This window comes from Phyllostomus hastatus, unplaced genomic scaffold, assembly GCF_019186645.2.
Source record: "Phyllostomus hastatus isolate PE091 unplaced genomic scaffold, TTU_PhHast_1.1 phas_scaffold_216, whole genome shotgun sequence".
NCBI lineage: Eukaryota > Metazoa > Chordata > Mammalia > Chiroptera > Phyllostomidae > Phyllostomus > Phyllostomus hastatus.
The window spans coordinates 23,566,242-23,588,168 of record NW_025334018.1 but is presented as its reverse complement, the minus strand read 5'-3'; the positions used below and the strand labels follow the sequence as shown (position 1 = coordinate 23,588,168).

General features: G+C 47.3%; 6 protein-coding genes across 6 annotated transcripts; 3 read left to right on the top strand and 3 right to left on the bottom strand.

Annotated features, from left to right (window-relative positions):
* Positions 1 to 5,712: 5,712 nt before the first annotated feature.
* LOC123804795 (histone H2A type 1-H-like) lies at positions 5,713 to 8,144 on the bottom strand. The gene is made up of 2 exons (XM_045817274.1): positions 7,736 to 8,144; positions 5,713 to 6,937 (listed from the first exon to the last, which is right to left on the bottom strand). Exons 1-2 carry the CDS (start codon positions 8,118 to 8,120, stop codon positions 6,924 to 6,926), a joined length of 399 nt encoding a protein of 132 aa, XP_045673230.1. The 5' UTR covers positions 8,121 to 8,144; the 3' UTR covers positions 5,713 to 6,923.
* A 285-nt stretch (positions 8,145 to 8,429) lies between these two features.
* On the top strand, positions 8,430 to 8,882 carry LOC123804805 (histone H2B type 1-C/E/F/G/I). Its single transcript, XM_045817286.1, has one exon. It carries the CDS (start codon positions 8,455 to 8,457, stop codon positions 8,833 to 8,835), a length of 381 nt encoding a protein of 126 aa, XP_045673242.1. The 5' UTR covers positions 8,430 to 8,454; the 3' UTR covers positions 8,836 to 8,882.
* A 3,747-nt stretch (positions 8,883 to 12,629) lies between these two features.
* On the bottom strand, positions 12,630 to 13,081 carry LOC123804801 (histone H2B type 1-C/E/F/G/I). The gene has a single exon (XM_045817281.1). The coding sequence runs from the start codon at positions 13,079 to 13,081 to the stop codon at positions 12,701 to 12,703; it is 381 nt and encodes a 126-aa protein (XP_045673237.1). The 3' UTR covers positions 12,630 to 12,700.
* A 323-nt stretch (positions 13,082 to 13,404) lies between these two features.
* On the top strand, positions 13,405 to 13,806 carry LOC123804799 (histone H2A type 1). Its single transcript, XM_045817279.1, has one exon. The coding sequence runs from the start codon at positions 13,405 to 13,407 to the stop codon at positions 13,795 to 13,797; it is 393 nt and encodes a 130-aa protein (XP_045673235.1). The 3' UTR covers positions 13,798 to 13,806.
* A 1,109-nt stretch (positions 13,807 to 14,915) lies between these two features.
* Positions 14,916 to 15,366, top strand: LOC123804793 (histone H3.1). Its single transcript, XM_045817272.1, has one exon. The coding sequence runs from the start codon at positions 14,933 to 14,935 to the stop codon at positions 15,341 to 15,343; it is 411 nt and encodes a 136-aa protein (XP_045673228.1). The 5' UTR covers positions 14,916 to 14,932; the 3' UTR covers positions 15,344 to 15,366.
* Positions 15,367 to 16,498: 1,132 nt separating this feature from the next.
* On the bottom strand, positions 16,499 to 17,205 carry LOC123804791 (histone H1.4-like). Its single transcript, XM_045817270.1, has one exon. It carries the CDS (start codon positions 17,155 to 17,157, stop codon positions 16,519 to 16,521), a length of 639 nt encoding a protein of 212 aa, XP_045673226.1. The 5' UTR covers positions 17,158 to 17,205; the 3' UTR covers positions 16,499 to 16,518.
* Positions 17,206 to 21,927: the final 4,722 nt, after the last annotated feature.

The window sequence follows — 21,927 nt, the reverse complement described above, 5'->3', positions numbered from 1 at the left end:
ATGCCTGGTTGCAAACCCTTTTTTAAAAATTCTGCTGTGCACCAAGGTACTGGAATAACTGTACCTATGGAAACTAAACATGTTCTGTTTTAGTTTAAGTTCCTAAGACCCTCGCCGTGGGGAAGGCGTCGGTCGGAATTACACGCCGCGCCGTGTTTGAAACGCCCGTCTCAGGGGTGAACGCGTCCCGGCGTCTCCCTGGCCCAGAGGCAGCCCCCCCACCCTTCGGATGAAGGCAAAAGAGTCAGCGATGCCGCGCAGCGGCCTCAGGACCAGGAAGGAGCCGAACAGCGCGGGGCGCCCGCCGGGAGGGCCGCCCTCCGGCTGCCGGTCCCCGGGAGGCCTGCCCCCGGCCCCCCGCGCCCCCCCCCACCCCCGCCTGGGCCTCCGCAGCCCCAACGCCGGGGCCCGGTCTGCGCCCCGTCGTCTCTCAGTTTCGCTTTAGTGTCATCCGTAGGGCAGAAATGTTAATGCCAACGGCACAGAGGTGTGGTTTTGACAGTTGAAAAGTAAATTTTTGGTCAAATACTCAACACCACCAATGAGGAGGCAAAAAGGGGGTTCTATGGAAAGTCAGCTCCTCAGATGATCTGATCACAAATTTCTAACCGGGCTGGTCTGGGCTGGAGGACTCGCCCCAGGCGTATCGCTTCTTCAGAAAAAGGTGTCTTTGCCTTAAGCAAGCCCTCTGCCCCGTTCCCGTGCCGGTGGGCTGGCACACCTTGGAGGTGCCAACACCAGCTCTTGTGTTCCTGCTCCCTTGAGGTTTAACCACCCTCCAGGGAGCGCGAAATGTTAACTATTTTTTATTCCGACCCCTGACTTGTTTTCTCCCATCTTTAGGTTTCTTCCTTAGTTCCAAATCCATTAAAACAACAACAACAACAACAACCCCCCAAAAAACCCAAAACAAAACAAAACAACAAAAAAACAAAAAGCAAAAACAAAACCCCAAACAAACAAACTGCAAAGCTCTTGATCTCGGAGGGTTTGAGAACTTGCTTCCTAGCATGTCTCGCTGTAAAGTTTCCCACAGGTGTGGACCTTTCTTATGTGTAAAACTGGACTTACCTGAGGAAATCAGCCTTAATGCTCCACGGATTGACTTTCTCCCCAAGACCCTTAAACCTCTCAATCCCGTATATCGCAATCTGGGCCTATGTTTGTGTGTCTTTTTTTTCTTTCATAATGTCCACCACTCTATCAAAAGCAAAGTTTGATTTTTGAAGTCAGTGCCAAATTACACGATAATATTTAAATTTATATAGAATTTATTATTGTTAATTAGTTAGTTTTTTATAGAAAGAGCTGTGAACCTGCTTTTCCCCTGAAAGTCTGTCTGTCTGGGATTTTATCCACCAGTCTCCACCACACGGGCACCCAGACGGATTCCCCCGAGGACTGCGTTGTCTGATGAAATAGTCCGACCCAGTTGTGAGCATTTGAAATGTGGCTGATGTTGATGAGCCAAAATTTAAATTATATTTTTTAAAAATTTAAATACCTTTAAGTTTTGTTTTCAATTAAAAAGCTGATGCTCCACTCAGTTGTTGAAACTTTTTAGGCATGTTTGAACCACTTGGGCATGCAAAATTAAATTTTTCACACTACAGTTGGTGGAATTTAAATGCAAATCAAGTTTTTCAAAGAAAAAAATAGTATCAGACTGAATAAAATATACACCAAATTTAGAAAAATTAGGCTGATCAAAGGAATGTAAAATATTACAATGCAATGATATCTTTATATTGGGTACCTATTGCAATAAAATACTTTGCATGTTTAGATTAAATGCAATTTATTATTATTATTATTATCCTCATCCAAGGATATGTTTATTGATTTTAGAGAAAGAGGAAGACAGTGGGTGTGGGAAGAGAGTGGGAGAGTGAGAAACATTGATTGGTTGCTTGTAGTTCGTGCCCTGACCAGGGATCAAACCTTCAACCTTTCCATGTATGGAATGATGTTCCTACCAACCGAGCCACCTGGCAAGGGCTCGGTTATTACAATGTGGGGGGGGGGCTCTGCCTGCAGGACCCCCCAGATGCCACGGGTGAGAATAAGTCTACCAAGACATGGTCTTCTGGGCGGGGGGAAGGTGGCAAACCTCTCAAAGGAGAAGGGCCAAGAGCCTTTTCCTCAATGACTTTTATTGGGTTCATTTGCACAAGAATTCAGGTAAAGCTCATTAATCATTGCCAGGAAGTAAGGACCAAACAATAGATAACAAAGAACTCTGAGGGCCTATTTTGAGTCAGGGTCAGACAGCTAAAGAGCTGTAAAACTTTGAGGAACAAACTTACTTCTTCCCTGTACCCTTATCATTCAACTGAGAACATTCTAAACAAAGCAGGTTTCACAGGATTTTACATATTCTTTCTTAGGCCTGATCACCTAAGGGGGAACCCGCCCTTTCCAGCACAGGGCTGCACCACCCTCTGTCATTGTCTCAGGCTTAGGTGGAGCAAGGGAAGTAAGGCAGCCAAGAGATTAGGAGATTTTCTCGTAGAAAATGAGGGCTCAGGTTTTGTCAAAGCCTAGGACAGAGGGTCCATCACCCCCTTTTGCTATAGCCCCCCAAAATCCTTCCTTGGGGGCCTCCCACGTGATCGTGCCTGTCTTAGATCATTCCCCCCCTTGGGGGACTCTTACCTGTCATTGGCTAACCGACCAAGCACTGGGGGCCAGGTAGGGTGAAGTAAAAGGAGCAGAAGGGGTGCTCCTGCCAGGGAGATAAGCTTGTCTCCTTGGTGATTTATGGTCCAAGGTCATTCCCTCAGCCTTAGCCTTGGGGGGAATTACAGCTTCTGATACCAGGCAGGGTGGATCCCAACATTACAATAATTGCATCTTGTCACTTTTCAAAATGAGGTTACCGGAAACTCCAGAATCGTGTCTGTGGCTGCATTGCTTTCTTTAGTGGAGCTGCTCCAGGGTTCTCCATTCTCTCTGCTTCCTGATCTCCAGCAAACCTGGCTGTCATGGGCTCTGGGATACAGTGGACATAGATGTGTTTCTAAGACACCCAGCTACAGAGACTGGCCTCAAACAGGAGTGAAGCACTCTCAAAAAATTGAAGTTATTTCAGCCAAGGAAGGTTTCTCATATAAAACATTACTCAACAAAGTTTAGGAGAGGACAAACTGTTTTCCTTCTATCTCTTTGGGTTACTTGGCTGCTCTAACAATCCAATTCACATAAGACAGATGAACAGGAGAAAAACTAATTTCGTACAGCAGGAACCCTATAAATGTAGAGGGCCCAAAGGTAGCCCTGAGCTAAGGAACAGGACAGGGGTCTGGGGCTTCAGGGCAGGGGGAGAGCAAATGTTTGGTAATTAGATGGCACCCTGTCCTAGGTCGTCCAGATAAAGACTTTCTGTCACAATAGTTCTTCTCCTGGGATAGGCCCTCTATTTAAACTCTTTCAGGTAGTGGAGGAGAGGTAAGCATTTTTATTGATTCTGGTGGGTCTCGGTTGACTTTAGCTCAAAATAATCCACATGTCAAAGTGGCCTATTTTGGGCCGGCATGCTCTGCAGCAAAAGGTGGATGCTGGAAAACTTGTTGACCTTAGAATTCTTCATGGGCAGGGTGTCAGGAACTGGAGACTACCTGGAAAATCTGTGGCTAGTAATTTTGTTCCAAACACGTGTTTTTTTGAGAGTAAGCATCAAAAACTGATTATTAGAGGAATTGTTTTCCAAAGGAGCTTAAGCTTCTGAACAAGAGACTGTGCATTCCAGATGTGTAAAGAAATTATTTTGTGGATATACCAAAGCATTTCATGAAAAGAAGGAAGGACAGGAAATAATTTATTGTTTCTGGGAGTTAGGTAAAGACCAAGAGAGACTGAGACAACATTGGGTCAATTGCATTGGAGTCTAGAAAGAATAAAAAGTTATACTTTCTATTATTTGATTAATGAGCAAGATAAGAATGTCAGAAAGTTAGACCATAACGTTTTATAGAGATTTTTCTTGCACGCTTTCTGTTTCTATTTTGTTCCTAGTCAGATTCCACAGTGTAAGAAAAATGGTCTGAGACTTGAAAGTAAGGAGAAAGATCAGCCAAGTTGTCCGATATCATAAACAGTGAAGGTCACACAAGGGTCCTATGAAAATGAACTTCGATTGTCTCACTGTTGACTATTGATTAAAGCCACCAAACTGGTGCTTTTCCTTTATTCCTTGATCTCATTATTAATTCGTTCATGTCTAAAGAACCCACTGACAAAGCCAAAGAGGGGAAGGATTGAGGGTGGGAAGTTGGAGTGGGTGGGTGGGGTGGGGTAAAGTGGTGGTGGGAAAATAGAGACAACTGTACCTGAATAAGTTTTTAAAATGTGGATCCTAAAAAAATAAAAATTAAAAAAAAATAAAGTTTCAAAACAAAAAAGGTACAAAACTGAGTGATGTTACTTGTTAATTTGCAGGGTTTTATTTAGTGGAGACGCAAATAATTTCTGTCCAGTGCAACAGATATGACTATAAAGATTTATAGCTTCATGGACATCAACTAATTTTGTTTTACTCTAAATCAATAATAGTGTCTTAAAATTTCTTTGTTAAATTTTCTATAAATATCATCATTTGTTAAATGTTCTTTTAGCCTATCATAACATTTTCCTGTTGGTGAGTCAGATAAACTCTTTGACATGTGTTCATTTTGTATTTAATGGATCATGATTTTACCTTTTGGAAGTAGGTGAACAGGAGATGTCATGTGACTTTGACTCGATTGGAGACAGAGGGTCTAAGGGGAGGTGCTGGTCCTTTCCCGTTTAGCTCTGGGAAACCAAGCGCCTTTCCCTCAGTGTACGACCTGCAATCTGACAAGCACAATACAGGAAGGCAGAGAGTTCGGGCATGAAACCGGTTCTTCATCAGGTGTGGGCTCACTGAGGACCAGGAAAGGCCCCTGGGCACTGCAGGGCAGCTCTGAAGCCTGTCCAGAAATATGTAAATATTGAATGAAGGTGAAGGGGTGGATGAATCTCCTTTCATTGTCATATGAAACGGTTGTCTGAAAGGCCTGCCCAAGTGTTCTTTAATTACACTACGTAAATACACCTCTCCCTCTTTCCTGGAGTTCACCGTCTGGGAATTTAGATGTTAATTTGTAGCATACTTAATAATGTCAGTGATTTCTGTCCATTAGAGATGAGAATTATCCACTGGGCACTCCACTTTAGATGCTCTGTTCCGAAATGAGATGTGGCTGTCACAAGTTCATTGTATTAACTTGCCTCTGTTACAGGACACAGATTCACTTCCAATGCTCTGTCTCCCTGCAGAGAGGCTCAGCTGCAGCTTACATTCACCGGTTCATTATGTGTTGATTTCTTTGCAGGTGGCTACACTTACCTCTGTGGGTTCCAGTCAAGCTCCTCCAGGTACAGTTGGGTCTGCAAAATATGTGCTACATTTTAACATTTAGCAAAAATAGCATATAGTAAGAACCACGCAAACCTCGAGATACTTGTCCTTTCAAAGAGGAGAAAACACAACCAAAGGTTATTCTCTACCTGTGTCATGGAATGATAACACTTTTTGATCTAAATTTGCTCTTTGGATTTTATTTCAATCTTTCTTGTGTAAGGGAGGCAGATTTTTTTTTCTCTGTTCACCTTGGTCCTTGATGGGGTGCCCTGAACAGATAACACTCATTAGCAAGAGAGAAAAAAATGAAAGTTTATTACCATCCATGTTTCATGTACATAGAGACGCAGGAAAGTAATTCATACAGGTGCCTTAGCTCTTCAGTTTAATTAATTAATTAATTAACTTATTGGGGGTGGAGTGGGGTAGAGAGAGAGAGAGTTGTCATACCACTTATTTATGTAGTCTTTGGCTGATTCTTGTATGTGCCCAGGCCAGCTTGGCCTATTGGGAGGAGGCTCTAACCCACTGAGCAAACTGGCCAGGGCCTGCGCTTCAGTTCAGGCAGCATCTTCACACAACAGTGCAGATTTGTAAAGCAATAACAAGACAAAGGGAGCAGCAGTTTGAGGCTTTGAAGGGTGGCAAGCTGGGGAGGTAAGATGCAAAAGGTGCAGGAGGGAAGGGAGCAGCTGAGAGTCAGTGATGTCTGCAGTGCCCCTCCTGCCCGCGGCTCTGGTAAGAGTCGCCAGTAAGAGTCCCTGGTCTCCAGGATTCATCTCTGACTTGCGGCAGAAAAAGGAGAGGGAAAGGAGAGCTTCTCTGGCAATTGCACCTTCTCAACTGCCTTCAGCTCAAGATAATTTGTTGGCAAATGATGGGGTCACTGATCTGTCTCCCTTCCCTTCCGCGTAGACGCAGTCGTGATAATCCCACACGCCCTTCTGAGCTAGGCTTGTCTTCCTGACGGTTCCCGTAACAGTAAACTACATATTAGAAACATTTACATTTTTGAGGCATGGTACATTATTTTCAACTTTACATTTTGTTAACTGTCCTAAAGGAATGGCACAAAGACTTTATGTGAAATAAATCAGGTCGGTATTTGCTCTTCAGGCTGCAAAGGCCTAGCCAGTGGGTCAGGGGCTCATTCAGGTACTCGTTTCACTTGATTTCCACAGACGCAGATTCCACGGATTACAAGGACGTTGCTTTTGCGCTGCATCAGGGCATAAGGCTGCATTTTACTTACGATGATTTCGAGCACAGCCTCCTTTTGCGGTTCAGGGCTGACAGCAGCGGTGGTCCGCGCCAGGCGTCCCCAGAGAAAAGGCGGGTTCTGACCTTCTGTGTGAGAGCAGGTCAGTCTGGTCCCTGGGTCCCACGCTGTGGTCTAATCGCTTTTGTTCGCTTTCTTGAGTAACAGGACTGGATTTCCACTAACAGTTGAAATAAAATACAGGTTTTCGCGTGAGTTTATGCCCCAATTTCAAATAATCCATAAAAGTGTGGTTTCATTTTGTGTTGATTTCAGTGAGCTTCATTTCTTGTTTTCTGAAAAGTAAGAAACTAGTCACCATCAAGAATGCCAGCGCCAGTAACGTTTAAAAAGCCCGCCCTGACGTGTGATTGGCCAGCTGTCACTCCTTTGTTCCATTATTTCTCTCATTCATGCTGTAGACTCTCTGACAGCAGGCTCCCTTCGGTACCCAGGGGCCGTGTCCTTTGTGCGTGCGCACACACCGCGCACACATTGGCTGCCCAAGATGAACAGGCTGAGGCACGGTCTCCCTTCTGCCTCCCTGCCACTCACACGGCTCAGGGACAGAACTCCAGTCCCGGCCCAGAGCTGCAGCTGCCTTCGGTGAGGGAGGGGCCAGAAAACTACTGTCATGATTCTTTCTAGTTTCTTGGTGTGTCAAGTGTGAGCAGCGGGTTAAAAAGCTTACTGACCTCTTTGTGGCAATATTTACAACCTCAGCAGAATTCAAGCAAAGAGCGCATGTAGATTTAAGCATTTCAGCTTTTTAGAGAAAGTGGGTGGTTTTGATTTTCCTAACGAGAACCGAGTGCTAAGCGCTTCACTTTTAACCCTGAGGGCCCGCCACACTGATCCCCTTCCTTACACCATACAAAGTATCTGTGTGTCTGTTTTCCTGGCTGACTAGCCACTTCATGGTGTAAATCTCCATTGGATACTTTCCTATTTCCCCGTGTTCTCATACTGCCCTCTGCTTGTAGACTGAGAAACTACTGTAACGATTATGCAAGCCCTTTTAGTGCCAAGATGGGTGGCTCTGAAAAGAGCCTTTGGTTTCAACTGGTTGGAGCTGCTGCAGGCTTTTTACTTGCCCTTGGCCTTGTGGTGGCTCTCGGTCTTCTTGGGCAGCAGCACGGCCTGGATGTTGGGCAGCACGCCGCCCTGCGCGATGGTCACCTTGCCCAGCAGCTTGTTGAGCTCCTCGTCGTTGCGGATGGCCAGCTGCAGGTGGCGCGGGATGATGCGCGTCTTCTTGTTGTCGCGCGCCGCGTTGCCCGCCAGCTCCAGGATCTCGGCAGTCAGGTACTCCAGCACGGCCGCCAGGTAGACGGGCGCGCCGGCGCCGACCCGCTCGGCGTAGTTGCCCTTGCGCAGCAGGCGGTGCACTCTGCCGACTGGAAACTGGAGTCCGGCCCGGGAGGAGCGCGTCTTGGCCTTGGCGCGCGCCTTGCCGCCCTGTTTTCCACGTCCAGACATGCTGACTGGTAACACTAGGACTACAGCTGCAAGAAAAACAATAAAAGAAATGTACTGAAGGGAGCAACAGGACGCTAGTTATAGTGCTGGGTGGAATTGTTAAGCGTGAGATGGGATTGGTTAAAAATCATCTCTCACATCGCCAACCAATAAGAAAGGTGATGTGATGCAATTAAATTTACATATTCTCGTCACTGACACATTATCAAATCAGATCTGGATATTCTTGAGTGCCTTATTTGCATAAAGCGTCTATAAAAGACGACACTGTAGACCTCGGCGGACATTTTATAACTTCCCTTTTTTCTCTCTTTGTTTCACTTTTTCTACGGAGATGCCTGAGCCAGCCAAGTCCGCGCCCGCCCCGAAGAAGGGCTCCAAGAAGGCCGTGACCAAGGCGCAGAAGAAGGACGGCAAGAAGCGCAAGCGCAGCCGCAAGGAGAGCTACTCGGTGTACGTGTACAAGGTGCTCAAGCAGGTGCACCCTGACACGGGCATCTCCTCCAAGGCCATGGGCATCATGAACTCCTTCGTGAACGACATCTTCGAGCGCATCGCGGGCGAGGCGTCGCGCCTGGCGCACTACAACAAGCGCTCGACCATCACGTCGCGGGAGATCCAGACGGCCGTGCGCCTGCTGCTGCCCGGGGAGCTGGCCAAGCACGCCGTGTCCGAGGGCACCAAGGCCGTCACCAAGTACACCAGCTCCAAGTAATGTGCTTCAGCCTCTGCAAACCCAAAGGCTCTTTTCAGAGCCACCCACTTTTTCAGCATGAGAGTTGTAATGGCTTTTAACAGTGACGGTGCTGGTTAAGTGTCTGGCTGCTGTGCGGTGCTAGTACCTTGAAACATAGAAACGTTTGGTTGAAAGTAAGAAAGGCATGTTCGCTGTAGGCCAGTTTATTTCTCCAACTGTCTTGGGCTGCAAAGCTGGCTAAAGGACTGACATGCTGTGACATCCTACATGGCACATAGTTCCAAGAAAAGTGAAGAGCGCTTCAGTTTAATACTTCTTAAAAGTAAGAGAAAGGGTTTTATAATTCCAGTTAATTGGAACCACATTGCACACATCTAGTGGGTGTATTTGCTTAAATCAACAATGTAACTTCTAAACAAAAGGAGTTGGACAACTAGTGTGCAGGATAGTCGAGAAGTGACTTAAAGGGTCCCAGGATAGGGCCACTTAGTTTTAATGAAAAGTTCCCTAACATGTTTTGAATGCTGAGCACATTGGTGAAATACCACATTATAGCTCGTGGTACTGAAAGTCCAGGAAAGAAGGACTCTTAGAGATACTTGGATGCCTCCCCTTTAAATTATGTTCTTGTTTTCCCCAGGATGGAACTGTTATCAGTTTATTTTTATCCTAGTCAGCAAACATTTTACTTTTTAAATGGAAAAAACAAACATGTTATTCTAGTTGAGACACCTCCACTCTCCTGCCGTCTGTAGGCACATATGATAGTGAAAATGTACACTTTTGGACTTATGATTACAAACCTATGGAAGATAGTAAGTTTCCATGTGCGGAATCTCATGTGGGATAAACGCTGTACATGTGCATACAACATGTTTTTAGGATTTCAAATCAGGTAGGAAGACTGTAATATTATTCTGTACATTCCTGTCTCATTTGTTGTATAATAAACTTCCCACTGTCTACACCACACACAAATGTGCACTCAGGCAGCACCAACAATGAGTGTATAAGCATTCCAACAGAACTACAGAAGCGAGAAAAATGTAAAAATAAAACCTAAAACATAAACCAATAGCTGTACTCTATGAGAGAGATTAAAAAGTCAGGTTTTGCTTTCCACCGTCCCTTGAATGGGTGTCTCAAGCAAGCCTACCCGGGCTTCAGAGGAGGGCCGGGATTCCCCGAAATCGTGGCCCACAGTGCACCACATGGTCTTCCCCACGCCCACCGCGGGAGCAGGGAGAACTGTGTGCACCTTTCTTTCAAACTCTAAGTATACTGTGTCTTCGTGTGCTGGCAGAATAATGTCACCCCAATTAATCTACCGCCTAATCTCTAAACTCAAATATGTTGGATTACATGACAAAGGCAATTAAATTGCAGTTGAAATTGAAGTGAGGAGTTGCCTGAATTTAAAATGGGGAGATTATCCAAGTGAACCCAAAGTGATTACAGCGGTGTTTAAGGGCGAAGGAGGGAATCAGAGCAGAGAACTGGAGGAGACGCTTTGGCCAGAGAGGGCTGGCTTCGGGGCCTGCAGGAGAGGGGCCGTTATTAGCTGCAGCGGGAGGAAGGCCTCTGGAGCTGGAAAGCGCAAGCAAGCAGGGAGGAATGCAACCTGCCAGCTCCTTGATTTGACCCCAGTGCAACCCTTGTTCAAACGCTGACCTCAGTCCTATAAAATTCCCAGTGTGCATTTCACCACGTTTGTGATAATTCATCAGGCCAGCGATAGAAAATTAATGTGCTTATGTAAGGTGAAGAATTATTGCCTAATGTGGTTTTAAATATAGCTATATATTTGAAATTAAATGTGTAAATACCAAAATCACTATAGATGAATGTAAATTATTTCTAAATATTTCAGGCTCACCTAATTTGGTCGTTGCTCTAATTTGACCAGTTGCAATTTTACATTGCCTGTTTTTGCTGGTGTCTGCAATGCCTGGCTACAATGGCAGGAAGTCTCATCTCATGGATAAGCATTCCCTCTACTCGCTGCAGTATCGTTACTACTTCTGATGATACTACTTCTTCAAAAACCTGGCCTCAATCATAGTTAATGTACAGGAGCAATGATCAAATGTCCATAAATAACTTCGTGAATTCTACATATCCCTAAAGTATTTAAATTTATTATAAGCACTGTATGTGTATTAAGAAAAGTGTCAACGAAGCTGAGTTTAGTAATATTATCATTTTGCAAATAAAAATCAGAGGAGGTGAGAACCGACTTTATTTACCTGGCAGAACTGGAGTTCCAGCCGATGTCTTTCGATGCCATGATTTTTCAAAGATATCTACATAGAAAGCAGTCACGTTTATAGAAATCTATAGGTTTCTTAACCGCTTGAGGACATAGGTTTGCAAAGATTTTCTCCTCTCCCCAGCACGAGGCTACATCTCTTTCCCTGGTGTATCCAATTCATCTGTCACGTGGCCCAGGTCTGCCTGAAAGGAGGGCCTGGCTAGGCTGGCAGATGACGCCCTGGAGCACGTGCAGCGCGCGGTTCACTCTGCGGGACCCAGCACCTGACCTCCCTGGGAGAGCTGATGGCGACAAACCCTCCCGACACTGCGCACTCCTGGAGAGCAAGGAAAGAGTCTCATATGCTTTCCAAAGTGCCCGATGGTGCGAGGAGCCCCCTCAGCAAACTCTTTGAAAAGTAAAGTAGAAATAGCTCTTTAAATCGAGGACGCTTGGTGCCCGGGTGTCCACGTGCATGTCCATTCAGGAACAGACAAACAACAAAGAAAACCCCACAAAACACTACCGGTTATTTTTACGAAGGTAATTTAATAAACGTCACACAGGTGTGCTGGAATGCTGAAAGGCCACGCTAGAGCTGGTGCTCCGCAGACGGCTGGAGGAAGCAGCGTTCTGAGCTCACGCACGCACATGGGAGTCATTGAAATCCAGACATTGCGGAGGAGTTCTGCTAGAGACAAGGTTCAGAACTCGGGAGAGGGGCGATGCTGGGGCTGGAGACTCGACTGCGGCGAGAGGCCCAGGCTGGGTACTGGGACCCACCGCTGCACCAGGAAAGGAGACCAGAGCTGATACAGAACCGAGAGGTCCCTCTTGTCACCCTCCCCTTCCAGACCCCCAAGCTTCGCCTGGGACTCACTGCAAATGAAGTTTGGCGCGCACTTCTGCAGCCGGTTTACCACGCAACGGGCAAAGGTCCAGGGCGTCCCTGAGGCAGAGGAACAGGGCCTTCCTGACTGAGTACCTGCGCCGCCCTATAGAGGTCCTTCTCGAATGCAGCACGGCTCATCAGAGTCAGTTGTCCCGCTGTCCTGCCAGGAAGAATAGGGCATTCAACTCTGGCTTGAAAGAGCCCTTGGCTCTTTCAGACGCTTGGATAAAAACCCTTAGCCAGGACTCTAACGGCCTCAGGCAGAGGGCGGGGGATGGGGAATTAGGCCACACAAAGAAACGCGGGCAAAGAACCGCAGCGACACCTAGAGGGCATTCCGCTAAAGGGCGGGATTTTCAAAAGTAGTTGTGCACCCTTGAGGCGGTAAGAGATGACGCTACAAAGAAAACCAGACCAGATAGTTCACGGTCAAATCATCAGCTCCATGAAACACTGCAGCCAGGCCACACAGGCCCTTTGCAAATGTTGAAATATGAGCTCATGAGTGGAGAAACACCCAGGGCTTGTAGTACACGTGTTCGCTTACACCCTGGGCCCCCACAGATCGGGCAAAATTGTACAGATAGTGACTCTACCGCCCGGAAACTCGGTGACCTTGTCCTAAACAATGGCAGTAATGCTCACTGACAGCCATGGCACTGCGCAGCTCTTTATATGAAAACATGAGTGGCTCTGAAAAGAGCCTTTGGGGTTGGGAGGCAAGCGGCTTCCCCGCGCGTCTACTTGGAGCTGGTGTACTTGGTGACGGCCTTGGTGCCCTCGGACACGGCGTGCTTGGCCAGCTCCCCGGGCAGCAGCAGGCGCACGGCCGTCTGGATCTCCCGCGACGTGATGGTCGAGCGCTTGTTGTAGTGCGCCAGGCGCGACGCCTCGCCCGCGATGCGCTCGAAGATGTCGTTCACGAAGGAGTTCATGATGCCCATGGCCTTGGACGAGATGCCCGTGTCGGGGTGCACCTGCTTGAGCACCTTGTACACGTACACCGAGTAGCTCTCCTTGCGGCTGCGCTTGCGCTTCTTGCCGTCCTTCTTCTGGGCCTTGGTCACGGCCTTCTTGGAGCCCTTCTTCGGGGCGGGCGCGGACTTGGCTGGCTCAGGCATGGTACAGAGAGACTCAAACCTGGAAAACCAAAAAGTAATGGCAGAGCAAGATGTGTCTTTTTTTATATAAAAACTGACATGCAAATAAGGTGATAAAGTAAAGACCTGTGTCTGATTGGTAGGTATAGAGTGCAACGTCAAAGGAATTAGTTCTGTCCAATCAAAACGCAAGACTCAAAAATCTGCACTTTCATTTGTTAAAATGAAGCTACTGTGTTGGCCAATAACACATCTCCTTTTTCGGTGCCAAAAATGATTATAAGAGTACTCATCGCGGCACTCTGCACTTTATCATCTGCTTGGTGTTCAGATCTTAAGATAAAATGTCTGGGCGCGGGAAGCAGGGCGGCAAGGCGCGCGCCAAGGCCAAGACACGCTCTTCCCGGGCCGGACTCCAGTTTCCAGTCGGCAGAGTGCACCGCCTGCTGCGCAAGGGCAACTACGCCGAGCGGGTCGGCGCCGGCGCGCCCGTCTACCTGGCGGCCGTGCTGGAGTACCTGACTGCCGAGATCCTGGAGCTGGCGGGCAACGCGGCGCGCGACAACAAGAAGACGCGCATCATCCCGCGCCACCTGCAGCTGGCCATCCGCAACGACGAGGAGCTCAACAAGCTGCTGGGCAAGGTGACCATCGCGCAGGGCGGCGTGCTGCCCAACATCCAGGCCGTGCTGCTGCCCAAGAAGACCGAGAGCCACCACAAGGCCAAGGGCAAGTAAAAGCCTGCAGCAGCTCCAACAACTTGAAACCAAAGGCTCTTTTCAGAGCCACTAACTTTTTTACTGAAAGAGCGTGCATTTTTTCCTTCATGCAACTAGTTGAACAGGATACCCACTATGCTTTGCTAGTAGATATCGGTACTTAAATACCCCATAAACGCGAAGATAAGCGTCCACTTGAAAGGTGCGCTAAAAGCGAAAGGTAGCCAAATAAAAACCAGAGGCTTGGTTGAAGATGCATATTTATAGGAAATTTAGTTAATCAGCAGCAACAATAAAACCATTCTTCAGCCTCCTTTGAAGGGTGTTTTGCATCTTAATGGGACCCATTACCTCCAACTCTGCTGGGCCCCAGGCGATTGTAAACAGGAAAGCAGCGAGACTACCGGGAGTCAGGTCCTTTAGGCGGGTGTTTGCAGGGTTTCAGTGTGATTTTTAAAAAGGCATTAAGTAATCTTTTTGTATCATTTGTAAGCTTAAGTATTTTTCCACTTCATTTTACACAAACCTCGTTCGAAAGTGTAAGGCGTAGTGCTCTGTATGAGAATGTGAGCATGTTGCCGTAGTTAAAATATCAAATGAAATTACCTCAATGTTCTTGGAGCATTTAGAAAAAGTATACCAAAGCAGGGTGTTTAGAGAGATGTAAGCTCAGGAAAAAATAAAAATCTCTAAGTTAGAACATGGACAGCAGGAAATTGGTGTGAATTTAGCCTTCTTAAACTTCAGTGAGGCCAAAAGGTATCATTTGAGCAACCCCACCTGGCGCGCGCCTTTTCAAAATAAAGGAGTTTCAGATGTGAAACTTAAAATTTCTACTAAGCAAACAAGATCTATAATTGCAGTAACTTGTGAGGGGAAAGCCTGTCCTGACCGAGCTGTGAAGAAAAGGTATTCAGACGCTAGATGCGAAAAAGGGTAGAAATACGTTGCTGAAAGGGTGGATGAGAGGAAGATATTAATTTTGCCGGAAGTTCCAGCAATGAAGGAGTGGACCTCCCTTCCAATACTTTCACTGCGAGCGTGATAGACAGATGCCTCTTCCAATAAGAGCTGGACTTGCCTTATATATACACACCAGTGAAGGGAACGCGTCTTCACTTCTCCACCGTCTCAGTGGTGCAGGTTGTTTGAGATGGCTCGTACCAAGCAGACAGCGCGCAAGTCCACGGGCGGGAAGGCCCCGCGCAAGCAGCTGGCCACCAAGGCCGCCCGCAAGAGCGCGCCGGCCACCGGCGGCGTCAAGAAGCCGCACCGCTACCGGCCCGGCACCGTGGCCCTGCGCGAGATCCGCCGCTACCAGAAGTCCACCGAGCTGCTGATCCGCAAGCTGCCCTTCCAGCGCCTGGTGCGCGAGATCGCGCAGGACTTCAAGACCGACCTGCGCTTCCAGAGCTCGGCCGTCATGGCGCTGCAGGAGGCGTGCGAGGCCTACCTGGTGGGCCTGTTCGAGGACACCAACCTGTGCGCCATCCACGCCAAGCGCGTCACCATCATGCCCAAGGACATCCAGCTCGCGCGCCGCATCCGCGGGGAGCGGGCGTAAGCTGTCCTGGCCGAGTGGTGACCTTGAACCCAAAGGCTCTTTTCAGAGCCACCCAAAATTTCAATTAGAGCTGTAGGGAAAGAGGCTAGTACTTAGGTCCTGGTACCGATTATGAGCTCGCAGCAAATAGTTGCAGTCTCGTTGTCCTTGATACCTGCCCCTTTTGCCCGAAGGCGTAACCAAGGATGTGGCACAGTTTCAGCTGAACTGTTTCTAACCATGGGAATCTTTGAGGCCACCCTCCATGGTTTTCCTACAAGGGCGAACCTAGGGAAACAACCATCTTGCAAATACAGGCGTTTGTGGTTCAGTTCATCTGCCACACATTTGGTCAAGAGGTTTTTCTAGCTTGGGGTGATTGGTGAACACGGACTTCTAAAGAGCTCTCCAGTTTTTTCTACATAAAGCTCCAGGTTTGATGGAGTAAATCCTCACAGAACCCAGAAATCCGATTCAAAAGCACGCCAACATCTGAGTGTAGTGATCTTACCCTTAGGCAAAGTTGTAGTGTAGTGATCTTACACTTAGGCAAAGTTGCAGGTGATAATAGCATTACCATATTTTTTCAATGTGACTACAAAGTTTTATTTGGTTTAGTGCCATAGCCAGCACTACAGTGCCTTTTAAAAGATGTAATTTTAAAGGTGCAATGCAGGAAGTGAATCAATACTGGGGACAGTTGGGAAGGACAATAAAAGGAACCCTGTAATCATTACAATGTAATGGAAAGTACTTAATTGTCATGGCTCTGAACAGCTTTATTTTTTTAAGTGGAAGCTGGTTTGCACTTTCCACTCCCAAATGGTACACAAGTTCTCACGCATAGCACTCAATCACACTGAGCAATAAAAAACGTCTACATTTACATCTACATAAAACGATTACAATACTTGTAATCACGGCTTGCCTGCAGCAACTTTTGAGTGAAAAGCTGCAAGAGCAAGTGCTAAACCTTGGATATAGTCTCTTTACAGCGCCAGTATCCTTTCTGGTAAATGTATTTGTGTACTTGCTTGTGTTACTACACAGACCGCTAAGAACCAGAAAGTAGAAAACAGTCCCTCCATCCTCCTCCACCCCCAACCCCCATCCAGTGAAAGCACATCACAAGCTCTTTACCAGATTCCTTGGGTGGCTCTGAAAAGAGCCTTTGTATTCTCAGACAGTCTCAATCCTCACTTCTTTTGGGGGGCAGCCTTCTTGGGTTTGGCCGTCTTTGGCTTGGCCACTTTGGGCTTGGGGGCTTTGGCCTTGGCTGGACTTTTGGGCGCCTTCTTGGGTTTCGCCGCTTTCACCTTTTTCGGGCTCTTGGTCACTTTCTTGGCCCCTGCAGCCGCCGCCGCCGGCTTCTTCGCCTTCTTCGGGGTCTTCTTGGCGCTCTTCTTGGGGGTGGCTGACCCCGCGGCCTTCTTGGCGGCCCCAGCAGCCTTCTTGGGTTTGGCCGCGCCCGCCTTCTTGGCCTTGGGCTTGGCCTCCCCGGAAGCCGCCTTCTTGTTGAGCTTGAAGGAGCCGGAGGCGCCGGTGCCCTTGGTCTGCACCAGGGTGCCCTTGCTCACCAGGCTCTTGAGGCCCAGCTTGATGCGGCTGTTGTTCTTCTCCACGTCGTAGCCTGCGGCAGCCAATGCCTTCTTGAGCGCGGCCAGCGACACGCCGCTGCGCTCCTTGGAGGCGGCCACGGCCTTGGTGATGAGCTCGGACACCGACGGCCCGGACGCCTGGCGCTTGGAGGCGCCGGCGGACTTGCTGGCCTTCTTCTTCACCGGTGTCTTCTCCGCAGCCGGAGCAGGTGGCGCGGCGGGGGCGACCTCAGACATGGTTGTCAGTGCACAGAGCTGGCAGTAAAAAAAAAATAAAGTCTCCGAATTCAGAGGCCAAGACGGAGAGCGCGTCTATATAAACACACGGCGGCGCCGCGCGCTGATTGGTTCGCTGCTAAGCCTTCCGCTCTGACAGCTCTGCAGGCTCAGCTCCGGGCCGGAGTTGTGTTTGTTCCAGTTCAGGAAAGCTAAAAAATTAAAATTTCTTGCCGAAGGATCACACCAATTCTGCTGTACAATGCACAGGGACAGCTCAAGCTTTGAGACCGTCATAATTTTTCCTCCTGGGTCGTATCGCCTCGGTCTCAGCAATTGTCAAAACCCCCCGACACTGTGAGAGATTCTCATGTCAGAGAGTCCACTTGTTGATTTTTGTTTAAATTATCATTTTTTCCCTTTGTGCATTCAATATCTTTCTCTCTAATGATGTCCTATACCTTCTTGGCTTCTCATACATTTCACCAACTGCTTTATTCTCATTGAGGTTTGCCCAGAAAATCTCTTTCGTATGAGGAGAAATAACACAGGCTCTTAAAGGATTTCTCTGCAAGAACCATACTAAAGGATGCTTGTAATAACCACAATTCCCAATAAGAAAAGCCTTCATTTTGTCTGCAGAAAGCTTTATCATAGCTTTTTCTGACTACTTGGAGGGCTAGGTAATTTTTGTCTTCCAGCAGTCAACATTTGATTAGGAAAATTGGAAGTGGAATATTCACCGAGTGTCTTGTCACTCTACCTGTAGTTGGGGCAGTAGCTGAAGCAGAAGAGATTCAGGGAGGGGCGTAAAAGAGAATTGGATTCTTTTTCAGGTTAAAAAATTCTTGTTTTCTTAGGGGAGGTTGGTTATTCAAATGTTCACCAGCTATTGGGGTACAGAAGTTTGTCGTGCTTGGGGAACCTAAGTTTTCACAAAGTGTTCACATGATAACACCGTTGAGGAATAATATGTCGTTCACACACATATACAATTTCATTACGACAAAGAAATTTAAAAACAAGCATGGATTACATTTACAACTAAAATTCTTATTTAAGGAAGGATATAGCTTTATAGGAAACACATTACAGCGTGTGCTTTATGGTGAGTAAAAAACAGATCGATGGCCCAGGAGTTGGATAGGGCAAGGGTGTCAAGGTCTGGGCCATTCTCACTGAATGCTATTTTTGCTACATGCTGAAAAAATGCAGTATTTTGAAGAGGCAGATATAACTGAATGAGCTTGACCAGAACCACATCTGTTAAATGAACTGCAGAAATAGAAATCAAGATGCAATTAACTAAATAGTTAATTGTTGTGTGTAAGCAACCGCTAAGCCTCCCTTCGGGGAGACAGAGCCTTGGATATGAACCACCTGTCTCCTTGGCTTGCTTGCTTCAAGTAAATAAAACTACCTGCCAGCAACCACGTCTCATTCTTGGGTAGAAAATGCCAAGTGGTGAACTCCTTGATTTTGGTAACAGAGTGATTTGACTTTTTTTTCACTCCTCAAACTATTTGTTTGTCTTCCACGCATTATGGGTATCATGAAGCACACACAGTCTGTGTTTCTCTAGGACTATGAAAGAAAATGCTGGAATCTGACAGCAAAGCAAAAAACAAAACAAAACAAAACAAAAAAACAAAACACACCTCAGGCTTTCTCCTTGATACCAGTAAGGTCAACAAAAGACTGATTTATTCATGCATAACATCCAATTCAGACATGAAAAAGTTAATGAGTTAATAGAAATTAAAACCGTGACTCAAATGCATGAGAGCGGAAGAGAAATAAGCTCAGTACAAATAATTTTTATGTGTAGTGTGTATGTACGTGCTACAGAGCTCACGCACTCTACTCTTTAAAAATGGTTTGACATTACAGTTTTCCGCAGCACCGCCAAAGTACTAGCTGTCCCTCAGCCATCTAAGGGTAGGACATCTCCAAGGTAGTTCCCCACTCACCTGCGTGAGTTCACGAGCTACACTTATGCAGATAATCTCCAAGTCTCTGTCTTGAGGTCTGTTTTCTTGTCTAAGTGTCAAATTGGCATTTCTGAGGGCTTGCTGAATGTCTGCCTATGCGTCTGCAAGACTCTCAACAGCAGCCACCTGACCGCAGTAGCTTCCAATCAAAGATGACTTTCCAGCCAATATCTTTCTGTGATCTTTTGGCAAAAGCACCATGCTTTTATTAACCAACACGAAAACATTTCAATTCTTCCATTTTGTTTGTCACCAAATCCAGGCTGTCACCCAGTTCCGTGCACTCTTCCTAAAATCATCGCTCCTCTTTTACTTTGCCCATCGTGGTTGTGTTCCAGCCCCGCTCTGCCTTGTCTGGACCAGCTGTTCTCACCTGATGGGCCCCCTTTCTCTGGTTCTCTAATTTTATCCTCTGCATTGCCCTCGATGAATATTCCTCGTGAGCCCCACATGTGTATGACCCACCTTCCGTTGGCTTTCTAATTTAAGAAGAAGCACTTCAGTATGGCATTTGAATTCTCTCACTAACTATAGATTGTGAAGGTGTTAAATCATCATTTTGGCAGCATGGTTTAGTAGAACAAGCACGAGATTTTGAAACCCGTGATATGTATTTCAGTCTGGTTTTGGAGTTCAAAAGCTGCATGATGTCGATCTATTCATGTAACCTGTTAGAGTAAATTTTTCAGGATTTTGTTTGTTTGTTTTTGTTTCCCACTCCTCACCCTATTTTAAAGCCAAGGTTTACGTGAAACTAATCTAATGACATACTTTGAAATGTTTACATATACAATTTCCAATCCCTTAAACTGGATGCAATTGCTCCCTCTTTTGAGCTGCTATGTTGATTTCCTCGTGTTACCCGCATCCTTCTCCCCTTCGAAACCTTCCCAGCAGACTAAACAACCAGGACTGCGTTCCGTCTGTCAGACGTGGCCTGCAGTCCTTTCTATACAGGCATGTGCACAAATTACACCCAGGGGGTCTTTGGGGAACCAGGACTCGAGAGGTTCCTGAATCCCGTTCCCGAGCTTCATCCTGCTCCTGCAGCTCCTGCCTACATGCTCGCTTTCTGCGCTGCCACGCTCTGCACGGTCGCCCTGACACAGGCGTGCCGCACACTTGCGTTGTTCATTTTACACCGAGTGAGAACCCAGCCCCACCGACTGGGGCCTTAGGCTCCACTGACGGCGCAGACCAGTTCCGAAGTGAATTGCCTGTCTTGAGTTTCTGCCATTGGGCTCAGAGTGGCCCCACATGCCTGTCTAGAGAGCTTCGGTCTCCGCACTAACACAGGTAGAGGAACTCGAGTCTCCGCAGCCCTGTTCCTGTCAGATGTGACAAAGGACCGTGGAGCCTAGTGGGCTTTTCCTCCCTCCAGATGTTGGGGAAAGAAAACAATGCTGTCAACAGAATGACCTTTCTGTATCAATATACTTTAGAAAAAACGTAATTTATTTTTCAGTAACATTAACAGATTTACATACATGTGAGTTAGCACACAAGGGACCGTAGTTAGGGAAGGATTTCGCATGTCTTATAAGGCAGAAGAAAGAAAAACGTGATCATTTTCAGAGACGGGCTACGCCTTGTGACAATCTCAGGTGTGTGTCTCTTCTGAGAGACGACCCCCTAAGTCCAGAGGCCGCACATCCACCGAGTGTTCATCCCACCACCCAGGAGGGACCTCTCCACTATGAAAGCTGAAGGCGGGGCTGAATCTGTAGAAAACTTTCTCTCCATTTCTAAGGGGAGAGTGGAAACTCAGACTCACTCTTTCTCCAAGAAAACTCTAAGAAGAGAGAGAGAGATGACCTCTTTACTGTATATAAGTGGAGAAAAACCATCGCCGTTTTTCTGACGCCTCCGTCAGGGCACTGACACGAAGGAGAGTTTCGTTCTCACACGACGGGTTGGCCAGCGCTGCTGCTCTCCGCTCGGCCTCGCCATCTGGAGCCCGTCCAGGCTGCCGGGGCCCATGGAAGAGGGATTCTCAACCATCTCTGCGTCGTTGACTTTTCCATACAGCTGAGGAAGCGTATGGGCCCATTCCCGGAGGAACACTTGTAAGAAAATAGGCGTAGGATGACAAAGAAAAGCCATTATGTTCAAACAGTATCATTAAACTTATCAAAAATCCAAATTGGTGAAGTATTGACACATGTGCTTTTTATCAATTCTTGAAACCACAAGATTACCCGCATGACCAAGAATTACCACAGCTTATGTGGACAAATATCTTTAAATGATTTGTTGCGATGCTGACAGCTGAAGCGCATTGCAGCGTGACTAGAGCGCAGGCCCCGCCAGTCACACTGCGAGCTGCCCGCTTCCCTAGGCAGAGGACATGTGAAGGTTCGGCGGGGGGATGGTGACAACACAGATGAAGTTTTGTTCTCTGTACACAAGTGCCCAGATGCTCTGCACCCCGTGCGTGTGTCACCGCTGGATACCTCCTCTCGGGGGGTTGTGTCCATTTGTGTCCGTGAACTCACCGAGCAGCTCTGATGAGCTTGGCCCTCCTGACCGCTCTCCTTCGCAGGGAGACCCAAGTTAGGGGACTCCCGCTCCCCAGTTTTCGTCTCTCTTGTGAGAGTTCCCGTGAGAGACAACACCTATGGTGGAAGGGAGACAGCAGGTGTGTTTGTGAAAAACACCTGAGCTGCAAGTCGGTGCCCAGCTAGTCCGAGTGCCCCTGCTACTGGGATCTAGGGGCTGTATGCTTGCAGCCAGCTTCTAGGTTCCCCTCCCTCCTGCCCTCTCTAGACCCTGGGATTAATACACGGTTTCAAAGCTGTTC

Coding starts and splice junctions, on each gene's coding strand:
- LOC123804805 (XM_045817286.1), top strand. CDS start 8,455: ATGCCTGAGCCAGCCAAGTCCGCGCCCGCCCCGAAGAAGGGCTCCAAG.
- LOC123804791 (XM_045817270.1), bottom strand. CDS start 17,157: ATGTCTGAGGTCGCCCCCGCCGCGCCACCTGCTCCGGCTGCGGAGAAG.
- LOC123804801 (XM_045817281.1), bottom strand. CDS start 13,081: ATGCCTGAGCCAGCCAAGTCCGCGCCCGCCCCGAAGAAGGGCTCCAAG.
- LOC123804793 (XM_045817272.1), top strand. CDS start 14,933: ATGGCTCGTACCAAGCAGACAGCGCGCAAGTCCACGGGCGGGAAGGCC.
- LOC123804795 (XM_045817274.1), bottom strand. CDS start 8,120: ATGTCTGGACGTGGAAAACAGGGCGGCAAGGCGCGCGCCAAGGCCAAG.
- LOC123804799 (XM_045817279.1), top strand. CDS start 13,405: ATGTCTGGGCGCGGGAAGCAGGGCGGCAAGGCGCGCGCCAAGGCCAAG.